The sequence below is a fragment of the Lagopus muta genome, chromosome 13 (assembly GCF_023343835.1).
Source record: "Lagopus muta isolate bLagMut1 chromosome 13, bLagMut1 primary, whole genome shotgun sequence".
Taxonomy (NCBI): Eukaryota; Metazoa; Chordata; class Aves; order Galliformes; family Phasianidae; genus Lagopus; species Lagopus muta.
Window position 1 is genome coordinate 13,866,381 of NC_064445.1, and position 14,249 is coordinate 13,880,629.

The 14,249-nt window shown below is 39.4% G+C and overlaps 1 protein-coding gene across 1 annotated transcript in view; it reads left to right on the plus strand.

Moving 5' to 3' along the window:
• Positions 1-14,249, plus strand: part of COL4A6 (collagen type IV alpha 6 chain) — a 121,022-nt gene that overhangs the window by 81,733 nt on the left and 25,040 nt on the right. Inside the window, exons 5-14 of the mRNA XM_048959945.1 lie at positions 1,437-1,481; positions 6,831-6,947; positions 7,998-8,066; positions 9,480-9,515; positions 9,915-9,977; positions 10,595-10,630; positions 10,767-10,808; positions 11,707-11,799; positions 12,805-12,858; positions 14,183-14,242. Coding sequence (XP_048815902.1) covers positions 1,437-1,481; positions 6,831-6,947; positions 7,998-8,066; positions 9,480-9,515; positions 9,915-9,977; positions 10,595-10,630; positions 10,767-10,808; positions 11,707-11,799; positions 12,805-12,858; positions 14,183-14,242 — 615 coding nt within the window. The remainder of the gene's footprint in view (positions 1-1,436; positions 1,482-6,830; positions 6,948-7,997; positions 8,067-9,479; positions 9,516-9,914; positions 9,978-10,594; positions 10,631-10,766; positions 10,809-11,706; positions 11,800-12,804; positions 12,859-14,182; positions 14,243-14,249) is intronic.

The window sequence follows — 14,249 nt, forward strand, 5'->3', positions numbered from 1 at the left end:
TACATTGTGTCTAGGCATGTGTTTGCATCCTGACTTTTGGGTTGTGCACTGAGGACTCATCATGTCCAGTTGCATAAAGTAGCGCAGAGTGTATGCTCCCACCACATAGCCTAAAAGAGGTTATATGATAGGAATGTCTGATACTGTCTAATGTATGAACTGGAATGAATTTCCCATTTTCATGCATACGTGCTTGGATAAAAGGAATGCTTCAAGGACAGTAGTTTGAAGTTTTGTATTGCTTCTTATTTCAAAAATCTGAAGGAAATTTGGGACATCAGGACAAGGACTTGTGTTCCAGGACTGTCCAGATCATCTGACCATCTATCTGATGCAAAATGCTCAAATTATATATGCAAGTAAGAAAAAGCCAGATAGTTTAGAAACCAGGACCAGCAGACTAGAACTTGTTTTGCCACATTTTGTCAGCTGCTGGTAAGTGAGATAGCTAGGTGAATGCCAGATCACTTCTGCTTTATATGCTGCAGTTACATTCCACTTTGCTTAATATTCGTCAGCACATTGAAGTTCCAGTCATCCTTTCTCATAAGGCAAAGAACATAGTAAACTGACAGTGATGACAATGAAAGTCATTGCCTCAGAATTGCATTAATCTGAAAGGCAAAGGAGCACTCAAAGCAAGCACTGACTGCTGATATGAGTGATATTTCACAATTCTAGCAGATAACACTGAAGTTATTTCACATTTTGGAAAAGACAGAAATCTGGAATTGAAACTAGCCTCTAACAACTGAAACCAATTACCTTGCACTGAAATAGTCCTTTGTCTACTCCAGAACTTCTGTTTCTATCTATTGAAATGGCTGCATAACAATACCAACATGCAGTAAGATCCTCCCCTTCACAGAAGCAATATACTTTACCTTTCCAAAGCAAGAATAATTTCGGGTGGGTGTTTTGCTCGTGCAGCCTGTTCTACTATTATCCAGAGTAGAGCAGTAGAACCAGCAAAGTGATATTCCCTTGCAACTCAGTCGGAGGTGATCTGAATTAACAAAGCTGTCTACTTGTCCCTGGATGGAGGTATAAAAACATAGATGAATAAGAACCTTTAAGACTTGTTGAAACTCTTGGAAGATCAAGCGTCACGCTGAGAGTTAAATTTACACTGGGTTGTTTATATTCCTGGCATCTTATTTTCCCCAGATGTGCAATAGGAGATTATGTTTTTCCTTTAAATTGCCTGATTAAAACATTCCTGAAACACTCATTTGGCATCTAGACAGGCTCAGATGTTCAGTTTATATCTTCAGTGACTTCTGTGGTCAGAGGGAATCTACGTGAGATAGTTTGCTTCTTTTAGTATTGAAGGTTGAAGTCCAAGACTGAAAGTGTTGAAGTGAAAACTATTTTACCAGTGACTGAAATATACAGATTGATAATGAGAAATATAATGTGTTCTCATCTTATTTCAGGGTTCAATGGGAGTTCCAGGATTTCAAGGCATCAATGGGATCCCAGTGAGTTTACATATGCAAATATAAGTCACTTGAATGTCTCTTCTCTCTAGAGGGAAATGGCAATTCTTCATAATGTGTAATGATGGAGACTCTACTTTCTCTGTTTGAAAAAGAATCCAGTTCCCTCACTTCAATCTTTCATATTGTAATTTATGCTGCAATTAGTTCTTATCTTGCTTGCTGCGGGCACAGGGTGCAGATTGTTCCAGTTTTCCTCGCAGTAGCCTTCTTATATGTGATAACTATTATCAGATCTCCTTCAATCTTCTCTTCCTATGATGTGAACCAAACAGTGATTAGGTCTGAGGCCTCTGAAGAATTCTTGCTTCCAGGCTCGGCTCTAGTATCGGTTTAGATCTGAGCCTTTCAGAAACCTAAAACAGAAAAGAGGTGAGTAGTGCATTTGCCATGTGGTAAGAGTTGGTAACTACTTTTCCTGACCATCAGGAGTCTTTGGTTTGTTTCTTTACAACTTGAACTTTCTAGAAGTTGTTTCCTGCATCATACTGAAAATTATATGCCTATTTTGATGAGCTCTCTTTTGCTTTGGTTTTCCCCAGTGATTCTTGGAGAGATGTGTTAGAAATGCTTTGCCTCAGAGGACTTTTTAGCTGGGCCAGCTTTAGAAGTTGCCCCAGGTTTCCTTGTTCTCTCAGCACTATTTAGCTAGTTCTGCTTTCTCCTTCTGGTATTAGAATTATATTTCCCTTTTAATGATATTTTTCCTGCTGTATGCTTGTGCTTCTGAGCACTCTTATTCTCTTTCCCATCTACCTTACATTCTCAGCTGGCCAAGAGTTTCATCATGGTTGAGCTGTGTTTTCCTACTTCCTATCAAACGCTGAATTGTTTTGATAGGTTGGCTGAAGATGCACAGTTGGCCCCATGAAGGAGCTCCTTCTTGGCCCCTTCTCTCCCTCAGTTCATCCTTGCCTGTTTTCTCTCCTGCTCTACTCCCTTGCTGCTATTTTTTCTTTTCCCACCAGCAGACTAACTCTCTAGCTCTGAAGAGAACAAGCTGTTCCCATAATACTTAATTTAATTGAACACGCTGTGGGAACATGCTGTTCTCAGGGTATTTTTTCAGATGAGGCTTTGGAGAAAGGGGATTCCCAACAATAAGGGAAGGATAGAGATATAGCAAAAACCACTGCCAGGTAGTTGGCAGCAGCAGGCATTCCAAGGAGAGAGTGGGGGAGGCAGATGAGAGGATTCAAAGCCTCCAGCATATGCAGATCTACTCTGTCTCCTTTACAGTATTGAGCAGGTGGGCCAGCGGGAAAGAAGTAGGTTTTGCTGCTTATGAGCAGTGAAATGCTCACCTTTGGCTCTTCTGTGTTACAACTGCAGGACAGAAAAAGGGCGCAGGGAAACTAATACATATTGTTTACATTCTAGCCATTGAGACAAATGCTTTAATTCTGGGTGAAAATAGCAAACACCACTGTTTGAGAAAATATTTACATTTTTGCCAGTTGCATTTCAGGATGGGGAGTTAGCTTAGGTTTGTTGTGAAATGTACACAAACCGATGACATTACATGTTTGTGTGAAATGCAGAGCAAAGGAGAAAAAGTATCTGTGTGCTGATATATCTAAGAGAGAAGTAAAAATATATCACTATCTTTGCACAAGAATTAACATCCAAACATGAAGAGAGCATCTTCTGAGCCTGCAGGTATCTAAAGTGTGGGCAGGTATATTTTGACCGTGGCCAAAAGACTGCAAGACTGTAATTCAGAGCAGTATCCCACTGTTGACCTTAATGTAAATGGTGTTCCATAGAATTTCCCTGGGGAATACTGCTGGTAAGTAAATCATGTTGTTGCAGCTGGCCTGACTAATCCTTTTAACCTAATAAATACAGCAGCAGCATGTGTTTATTGCTAGCCCTTCTGTGTCACAGTGCAGAGGAAACCATCAAATCCTTAGCCCTACTGGGAAGTTTATTTTTTCCCATAGGACAAGATTCAAGGACACCTCTGGCAAGGGCTGAAGCTGGGGATGTATATAGCTTTTCATGAACTATCTGAAGAGTTCTGGAAAGAAGTATTTCTGTGCAGAATAAGCGCTTGTCTGTGCAATGAAAGTTAGAGTTACACAGAGAGGTGAAGTTCTCTATTTTGTGTCCCTCCTAGAGGAAATACAAGCACTTGGCAAGGCTGTAAAGAGGCCACTTTGCTGTAGCAATCCATGAACCTGCTTCTTCAATTAGTTTTGTGTTCACCCTTGATTGCATTCGTTTCCCGATTTTTAAATATTTGTTGAGCTCTCCTGTTGGGACGGCCTTTGTGCTAAGCCTGTTAGATTTAGAAAAGAGGTCGCTTGGGATCACAGCATTAGTGTATGCAAAAGAGTCAGATAAAGCAAAAGCCTAGATGAACAGTTCAGATTTCCTTATCTGTGTCCTAAGGAATGATCCCTTTTGTGAGAACAGAGAGCACAAGTAATCTCTCCAGCCTGTTCTTAGCTCAGGTTTGTAAACTAGTTACTCTGCCATGTCATCAGTAACAACTATAAAAGCTGCTGCTTCACCTTAGTCAGCTGAAGTGCTTGAGCTGAACTGATGTGTCTGACGCAGGAATTGGAGGAGCTGAGAATGGGTAAATGGAGTGGAACTTGTAGAACTAGTAGAGTGAAACTATTAACTACTTTTTTTTAGGTAAAAAAATAATTTCAGGCAGATTTTTGTGACTCCTGAGGAAGCTGGTTATGCACAGTCAGTATTGCCAGAGATAAGATTCTTAAAACATAATGAATTCTGATTGCACAATAGAAAGTAGGAAATCCCATGTTTTTCTTCTAGAGCAAAAGAGACAACATGTGTCTGTGTCCAGCTATGTCAAGCTTTGGCTCAGAACCACGGACATGGATGCCATGGGATTAAGTGACAGGGCCACAGATGTGTTTAGTACACATAAGCACTCACTATAGTCAGCATGATGTGTATCCTCTTTGTGAGCCCTCCTCACATGTTAGGGATACCCAAGTCTTTTGGGCCTCTTGGACACTGTATTGCGCCACGATTTAGGAGATCTTACCCAAAGCATTTCCCAAGACATGAGGCCCGTTGGTTAGCTGCCTGCACAGCTGGCTCTTGGCCAGCCCTGGAGGCTCAGCAGCTTGCTTCCTCATCTGTCTGAGGGGCAGATGTTGGCTCAGCTTCCCTAAACCCTGCAGTTGGCCAGCTTATGTTGTAACCAGATACGTGTGCACTTATCTCGCATAGCTTCTGTATTGTTGCTGTAAACAAAAGGAAGGACCTCATAGGAATCGACCACTCTGGCCTTCCTCTGCAGTCACAGCCTGTCGCATCAGAGACTTGCTGCTCTTGGCTATGACGTACTGTATGGATGGAGGAGGGTGGCTTGCCACTGATCTGTTCCAGATTTGGGAACTAAATGAAGTATAAGTGGCAATAAATTGGTGCTTCAGCCCTTTCACGTCATTTGACTGGGGCCTGGAGAGTCCCCTGCTTGCATACCACAGGTGGGTGCTTTGACCAGCAGACTTTAATCATCAGGGCTACTGGTACTACATACACAGTGGTGCCTTTAGCTAATGCTTTGGGATGATTTCTGTGACTTCATTCTATGTCCTGAGGCCTTGTTACATTCAAATTTATCTCTGTCTACATCAGCTGCCTAGATCCTGCAGTGGATATGCACTTTGTGTTGATTCAGTTTGCACCTTACTGACTGACAGATGGCAGATCTGGGCTCTCTCCTCTCCATTTTGTTGGTACAAATTGCCACGTAGATGTGCTGGAGCAAGGAACTCATCTGGTTAAAATTAAGAAACAGAATAGTTATTTTTCTGCTGTGTTGTTGGTTTCTTGCCTGCTCTGCTTGTGCTTATGCTAGCACAGAGAAGAGTAGGTGTGAGTGGCCAGCAGCAAGCAATGGCTCTTTCAGTAGCAGCTGACACTGGTGATCAGTTAGAATGTTTAAATAATCATGTTGTAAGTTACTCTGCATCCTTTGGGAAAGTCACTAAGCTACTGTGTGACCCCAGCTTCTCATCTGTAAAATGGAGATTCTTGCATTCTCATGTTTTAGCAAGGCTAAAGATCCTTTAAGATCTTAAAGATCCTTTTAAGATCCTTAGATCTTTACATTAATACAAAGTTCTCATTGAGCTTGGTCAGAGTATATGGTATTGGCTTGGACTGGAAAGACCTTCAGTAGCACAAATCTGATTTGTTTTATGTGTCAAGCGTGAAGGATTGTTAATGTTCTGGTTTATCTCCATTTTATCCTTGTTTCTTTTTCCCTTTCCTAACATGAGTCATAACTCTTTTAATGCCATACCTTAAAGATGAATCTTTGGGATCACACAAAAACGCTCTGGGAATGATAGAAAATCAGGGTGTACTGAGGGGAGAGAGAGAACTGTCAATTACTGATTCTCACTCCCTGAATTTCATTTTTCTTCTTACCACAAAACATCATCTTTGAGTGCCACAGAGCTCGTTTCTATGAAGAGGTGGATAGGATAAAGAGAAGCTTAATACCTGGGCATTGTGACTGACAGTTTGGCCTTCCTTTGTTTTGCCAAAGTATTCCCATGTGATACTGAAGAAAAAGTAACTAAAGGCTCTAATGTTTATCTCCTTTGCATCACTATGATGCTGAGTCAAATGAATAGAGCTATGGCAGGGCTAAATTAGTGTGAAATCAGAATTAGGTACAACTCTTTTCCATCCTGCTTTTGATTATTAATTGACCATTACAAAAACTTTCTCTAACAACTGCTAGTTTCATTAGATCTTTCTCCGGTTGCTTTGCCTAAGGTTTTAAGTTTAATACGATGAGGAGAGCTGTTTTGTGAATGATGTGATGCTGGAGTTGGAACATCTGTTGAACTATTAAAAGAAAGAATCCACAGTGGAGAGGAAGAGAAGTCAGTGCAACTTTCATGTTTGGAACTATAACTTTGGAATTACAAATGCTCAGTATTGTTGAACCTGCTTTTTTCCTAGTTTTCACATGAGCAACTTCCATTATCATTGTCAGGTGCACCCTCGCACTGTGCTCCATGTCATATGCTGTGTATTTCAGATTGTGCTTTCAGGACCTACTCATGCACAAGTTATGTACTTCAGAAAATTATCCCTTGGAGAGAAAGATAATTGAATCCAGCCAATGTTCTAGGATTTAATCTTTGGGGAGGATAAACAATGCTGGCTGAAGAACCTACTTCTACTGCAGCCTGTCATACACTGAACTTGAGTGGGAGTTGCCTGTTTCCTTTGTTTTGTGTTGCCATTTGGAAGACGGAAGTTTTCTAGGGACAGTGTTGCTAATAAAATACCACCTGTCATCATCCTCTCTTTTTCCTTTTTACACAGGGTCACCCTGGCCAGTCTGGACCCAGGGGTCCACCTGGCCTCGATGGCTGCAATGGAACCATTGGGAGTCCTGGTGTTTCTGGGGCAGATGGATTTCCCGGCATACCCGGGCTGCCGGTACGTCCCAAGGCAGCTGTAGTGTTTTGTTGTCACTAAGCCAGGATTTGCTTTTCTTACCAGTGGTGGACAAATAGCTCCCGAGTTCTTAGGAAGAACCCTATAACCCCAAGTTCCTTAGTATTCTTAGAGCTCAGTGTCATTTTCTTATTGAAATTCCACTCTTATTTACTGTGTAAATGTTAACTTTTGAGGCTGAAATGAAGGTCCTGTGACAGTGTGCTCCCTATCCCTTTGGCACTGGCAACATTCAAGCTGACTGAGAAGAGACTGTGATAAAGTTTTTAAGAACTATAATGTGTCAAACATCTTCCAGTTGAAATGTTTCAGGTTAGGGAATGCTGATTCAAAAAAGGAACTGCTCGTGTCTCTTGTATGTCATCCAGACTTGAAGTTTATGTAATGTTGAAAATAACAAAGAAACAAAAGCAAGTTAAAGTATGACTTTCTAAAATAACTGATTTACTCATACTTCCTGCTCAAATTTCTATTTTGTAATGCGTGTGGGATTTTATTTTTGGCAAGAAAAGCTGCTTGGATCAGCTAACTCCTCAAATTAAGGTGGCAATTACATGAAATCACATTGGATAAACTGCATGGAATGATGAGGATTAAAATAAATGGGGTAAATCTAGAATTATAACAGCTGCTTTTTCAGAAGATTCATGCATGCAACCTGTTGTGTGTTTTTGGGTTTTTTTTGTCTCACTGTTTCTAAGCAAATATGTTAATGTACTGTTCTACAGAAGAGATATATACATGTACAGGGCAGTTACAGCATGTCAAACAGATTCAGGGAGAATCTTAAAAGTTTTTAAAGGCCTAAAATAAAAGAAAAATCTAATATAAGCAGGAAAATACCAGAGAAAATGTTTGCAGAGTGTTGTTTTTCTAAAGCCTCAGGAAGTCTTAAGTTCTCTAATACCACTGCAGTGCTACCTTTGTAGTTTACTGGAGCAAGAAGTTCTTTATACTGAATGTAATTTCTTCCAAAACCAAATCAGTGTATTGTTTACTAGAAATTTATTTTTGTCATTTATTTTTTATCAGGGTCGTCCTGGCCCCAAAGGTCTGAAAGGAGAACCTGTTTTCGCTCAAGGCAGCCTTAAAGGAATGAAGGTAAGATTTTCTATGGGAGAAAACACAGGATGAGAAACAGTTTGATGTCCCAGAGGTTTCAGGGCTGATGCTACAGCTTAGGCTGCTCATAATGCTAAACATGGGCGTTCTAGGTAGGTCTGAAGGCAGAGCAGAGGAAAAGACCATTCCTTAATGACAACACAGAATGCTCTCAGAACTTGAATTTGCTTCATCTTTGCAGCACTAAAACATCTTGTTTATTGCATACTGGATTGCTGGCACATAACTCATCCTGCTACTGTTCAGAGTAGTTGCTGGTCCTTCACCTGTCTCTAGGCAGCTGGCACCATTCATTTGTTGGTGCCAAACACAGATATGAGGAATTTCTGGTAAGCTTACCCTGATTTACATGAGGTAGTGTATTTGTTTTCAGATGCAGAACTTCCCTGTATGTGGCATCCTCACGCATGCCAGGTCTGTTGAAATAATTGCCCAGGAGACTTGCAAGCACAGATTAAGATTTCTCCTGTGAAAACCCACTTGCCTCCCAGTGTTTTTTGTACTGGGAGATATTAATAATCAGCCGGTTGTATTCTGGGTTTAAATGCATGAATACCATATTCCACTCATACTATTTCACCATTTATTGCTATGAAGTCAGAATTCTAATTCTCTGTTTAATAAGGACCTTGCCCTGAAATGTCTGTATCATGTGTGTGATTTTATTTATTATAAAGAGAATACAGACTATGGGAACATGATCACAATTTATTTTTCCAGACAGTGAGTAGGTTCTTCAATATCCTCATATAAAAATTTAGTTCTTTGTTGCCTTGAAGCAAACATTCACCAGCTTGGAGTGGTGTTAACTTTTGACAGAAGCACCAGGCTTGGGAAAAAACTATAAAAGATTTGGTACATCTTGTGCTATGTTCAGCAGCTTCATTACTCATTAAATATAAAAAATATTTTAATAAATTCTGCCATGTAAGGCCCCTCACTCTGCCCTTTTGTTTATCAAAATGACGAACTTTTCTGAAATTCTACCCATATATGCATATACAACCATACATTGGTAAAAGTTAAATAGATCTCTGTTTAAATTAAGTTTGCTATTTGTGGAAAATACAGATCGTTTGAAATAACATTTTATAGTGTTTGCAGTGAAAGTTTTTGCAGTGTGTTTTTCAGATTTTTTACAACTAATGCAACTTTTTCATGCCACTTCAGTTTCTTTTGCTCCCTGTCAATAAAATGGTGGCTGTTATTTCAGACTTTTGGAGCCTTTCCATTTCCCAATTCAAACGTGGGAGCACAGGTGTCAGAACTAAAAGTGAACATTAACTAAAAAGCAAATATTCCTGTTTAGACTAATAAATATGTATTTATAGCCCTTCATAGTTTCTTGCAGTGATACAATGGTATTTTTACTGATGTGCTTTTCATTTTTAGGGAGAAAACGGTCTTCCTGGTTTGGATGGTATTTCTGTAAGTTATTTAATTTGGGAATTATAATTTTTAAGAATATTACTGGAAGTAGGTGCTTTCCTTTGTACTGGTTCTCAGGGACACTTTTCAAATTAATGGGCTGTGTGTTTTCTTTATACCAGTAGCTTGAATAACTCCAGTTTTCTAATGGTATGAGTTGGTCCATGTTATGGCAGCAGAAGTCAGATTTTGCTATTGTCTGTTCTGTTTTTCCCTATGAAATTCAAACTCCCTTCTACCATTCAAATCTGTAACTTTGATTTCCAACTTTTGTCTTGTAATATGAATTGGGTTCTTAAAGAATGTAAATGAATGTACATAACTGGGGGGCTATTGCTGTATGTTTTCTGATGGGATAGGTGCTACACATTCTGTATTTCTCCTGTGTTCTTCTTCTAGGGCTCCAAAGGTTTTCCAGGTCCAACAGGTCCTGCAGGCCCTATAGGATTACCAGGTTTGCAAGTAAGAGGCCCTGACTGTTGTACTTCTTGATAGAATAGTTCAAAATGTTGGCAACTTTCCATCTTGACTACATTTGTCTCATCACAATGAGCAGAAGTTTGTGCCCTTGTAAGGGGATGAAGCCTGTTCTTTAGGTGTGAAATACTTGAACTCAGACTGTTTAATCTCAAGAGCCAAAGTTCTCCTCTGGAGCAGTGTTCAGAGCAACAGTCATGAATGAGAGCTCCAGCAAAGCCCTAGAGCACCATCTACAAACAGTACTTAATACTGTTCTGAAGGCTTCCTCATCTCAGAACTAGAGGAAATATTCTGATCTCTGCATGGTTAGAGCCTTTCTCATGAAATGTGCTGAAAAGTTCATTTTCTGAGACACTAGAAGAGAGTTTTATTTGGACAACCATAAAAACAAACTAAATGTTTGTTGCTTTTGAATTAAGATTTGCTCTTAACTAACTGTAGTGCCAAAGGACTATGCTGTCTCTCATAGATATGAAGACTAGAAGATTATTTTATCACTTGCTTTTGCTCTGGGAACAGAGATGAAATGAAAGTTCAGGTACCAAATGTTGTTCCTATTATTTGCATCCTACTTAAGTCTTGATCTTGTTCACATTTAGGGTCCAGTGGGTCCTCCTGGGCCACCAGGTCCAAAAGTAAGTACCTACATTTCTGTCATATTGCCACACCTGATTGTTGGCTATTTTTTTTGTCATTATGGTGTGCCTAGATGATAATGATACCAATGTTGCTGATGTTTTGTTATTCATTGGCATCTTTTTTCTCCCCTAGGGTAATATGGGATTAGGCTTTCAAGGAGAGAAAGGAGAAAAAGTAGGTGAATCTTGTTCTGGTACAGAAGGAGTGTAAAGTTATACTCAAGTGTTCCATCATAACTTTATCCTCTACACAGTGGCTGGATTCCAGCATTTGCTTCTTCTGTGTTTCCTTTTCTTCTTTTGGACTGAATGACAGTCCAAATACTGAAGAGTCTTGCTGGTTGCTGATAATGTTTTACAAAGAAAAAAGGATGGGAGCTTTTCCTGAATGAAGTGAGGGAAGAAAGTGTCATTTCAGTGCAGAGCTTTCATGGCAGTCAAGACACAAGGTCCTCTTTTGACACCTTCTGAATCTGTCCTTTAGTTTATATGGAAACTTAACTCTTGTACTGAATTTTTCTTTGGAATTTATGCTCTGTGCATTTCATAATATTCTTTGGATTAACTGATGCATAATTTATAGTCTTAGTATCTTAATGGACATCTTGGAGTCTGTGGGAGGAGTTTACGGTGGCATAATGGGCTTCTCAGGGGTCTCAGTTTGGGGCTTGATTCTGCTGCTGTTAAAATCAGTTATCAGTATACTACATTTCTAGTTGTTTCTTGACTTCTTGTCTTGCACATTTCTCTTCAAATTGTTTCTGGTGTGTTTTTCTGTTGATTTTAAAGATTAGGCTTTTCCTCCCTCCCTCCCTTCCTCCCTTTCTTTTTTGTCTTTACGTGATTTATATCCACAACTTCTCTGAAACAATTTTAATGCATTTTGCTAATCTTAATTTTCAGTCTGATTTTTGGCTTTCATGGCCAAATTCCTGTGCCAGTACTTAGGCACACAAATACTTTGTACAAAACATAAAATTAGACTGGATTTTTTTTTTCCTGATTCACAAGCAACTTTCATAAGAAATCAGGTGCACTCTGCCTATGTTAATACCTTCATCTTTTGCCTACAGGGTGATGTAGGACTGCCTGGCCCTCCGGGTCCCCCTCCATCGACTGGAATACTAGAATTCATGGGATTCCCAAAAGGGAAACAAGGAGAAAAGGTAAATATTACTTAGAAGCCCTCCCATCCCCTTGATACAAAGGCTGAAAAAACTTATTAGACAGTGAGGGCCATTATCTTTCCAAACCATACTCATTTTCTGCACTAGTTTAATCTCCAGAGAGTTATTGAATAAAAATATTGTCAGCTCAGAGCAGTGTAGAGCATTGTAGAATCCATACCTGTCAGAATGATAAATCTTAAAGCTATTTAAAGATTTCCATCATTAATCCTAGAATGAATGACCTTCTTTTAGTTTTCCTTGGACCTGTGAAATATGGTTGTGTAAAAATAAATGATAAAAAACCAACAATTCCTTTCTAAAAAGTAAATAAAAAGCTCCAAGTCTTTTGCTTTCACTCTGACACACACTAACATGAAATAATCGGATTTCTCTCACTTATTTTGTTACTCAGGCATTTACTGAGATACATGTGTAGCTCATCAGCATGTCTATAAAAGCCCTGTGGAACTTGAGTCAAAGATTCTCTGCACACATGAAGTATAGGCATATTGGATTAGTCTAGGACACATACAGAATGGTGTGGGAGCTGATGTGAGCTTGCATAAGCCACTGCATAAGTCATGGGAGTCACTGTGTTACTTGGTGGAGTTGCATTAGTCTGAGACCCAAATAAGGGCTGTTAATATGGCTCACTCTTGAAGTTGTAAGCAGGATTACAATGACTATTTTATCTCAGCATGTGTTATTAGCCTCTTTCCATGAATTACTGTGCGTGTTCAAAGATGACAATCTGAGATGTTCTGGTTTGCCTTCCAGCAGTGGAGGAATGTAGAACAATAGTTCCAAAGTAGTGGTCTTAGAAGCCATGGGAAGTGGTCACAGACAATCCACTGCATGCATCGGCACTGGCAAATGATGACACAAATCAAGCATACTTACTGCCAAATAAGGCCTTGCCTTAGGAGTCAGGAGTGTGATGGGTGGATTGGGGTAAATCGTGCTTTCATGGACACAGTGGTTTATTGTGTTTACCTTTTTCAGGGTGAGCCAGGCCCTCAAGGATTGCCTGGAGACAAAGGATTGCCTGGACTGCCGGTAAGGGAGAGTTTTTAGTATGTGCCCAGTATGAGTTAGATGGCTCAGAAGCCTCTGAATAGCTCATAAGATCTCTACAGGAGTTTCTAGGCACTTGAATATTTGAAAATCTAATGCAAATGTCCATGTAATTTTGTGAAAACTGTAATCTGCTCATTTTTGTCTTGGAAAAATGAAGAAGACGGCGTTGTCCTGCTATAGGTGCTACAAAGCAGCCATCATTTCAGTACGTCTGAACTGTGGTTTGCAAAGGAAATCTGCAAGTAGGCATAACTTTTGCTTATCCACTTGATGGTAGTGTTTCTTGATATCCCACAGAGAGCTAGGTACATTTAAAAAATCCTCTTAGTTTAATTGTATTTAGATGTGCTTTTTGTTTCAAGTTATAAAGCACATATACTTATCTTTATGTCTGACTATTTAATGTATATATCTAGTTTTAAAATGGGCTGTTTAACATTAGTGCTTATAAACTCAGGAATGTGTAGCATCTTCCCTCTATGAATTAACAACAACAATTTATCTCTGGATTCCAGAGAGGTCTTTCCCAGCTTGTAACTTACTATAAACACAAGTTCTTCAGATAAGTTTTGGTAATAAATATTTTGTGGAACTTCTGGCCAATGAGATAAATTGTTTGCTGGTTTCTTCAGTGTACAGATGTTCTCAGTAGAATGGCGTGCGAGAACCTGTTCATGAAGCACAGTTTGTGGACATGTTCCATTATGTACATGTTTATCTTTAAGCATCACGAGAGGCCCACAGAAGCTGGTGGGATTGAGGATATGTGTGAATTTAACCACAAGCGTAAGATATTTCAAGACTGAAGCCTGAAAATTGCCTACCTACTGTAACTCACTGAAATTAAATCCTGGTGTTCCATCTGTGGATTTGATTCTTCTTGCTGTTTTTGTGTCATTCTTAGGTTTTAGAAATTAAAAAAAAAAAAATTAAAAAAGGTGCTCTGAGTCTCACCTTGAGCTGCTACTGTTAAGAAATTAGATTTGAAATTACTTCTAAATGTAGAATACGATACAGAATGACAGAATTTCGCTGCTTATAGTACAGTGTTACTTGCATTTCCTGCTAAGAAACATGCTATAGTCTAAATGGATGAAAGTCACAGGGAATGAAGAAGATAATGCACTGCACATGAAGAATATAATGCTTGATTTCTTTCTGGGGCAAAAGAATCCCAGCAGAAACAGTCCATTTCCTTTGCATCTCTGCTGCAGTTTATGTTAAAAGATGTTTCGGTGCTCATTCTGATTTAGGATTGTTCTTTAAAGTTCCTTTCAGATCTAATGTTAATATTTTCCCTCAGGGCTTTGGTGGTGTTGGAGAAAAAGGAGAAAAAGGTGTGCCTGGTTTGCCAGGTGGCAGGGTAGGTA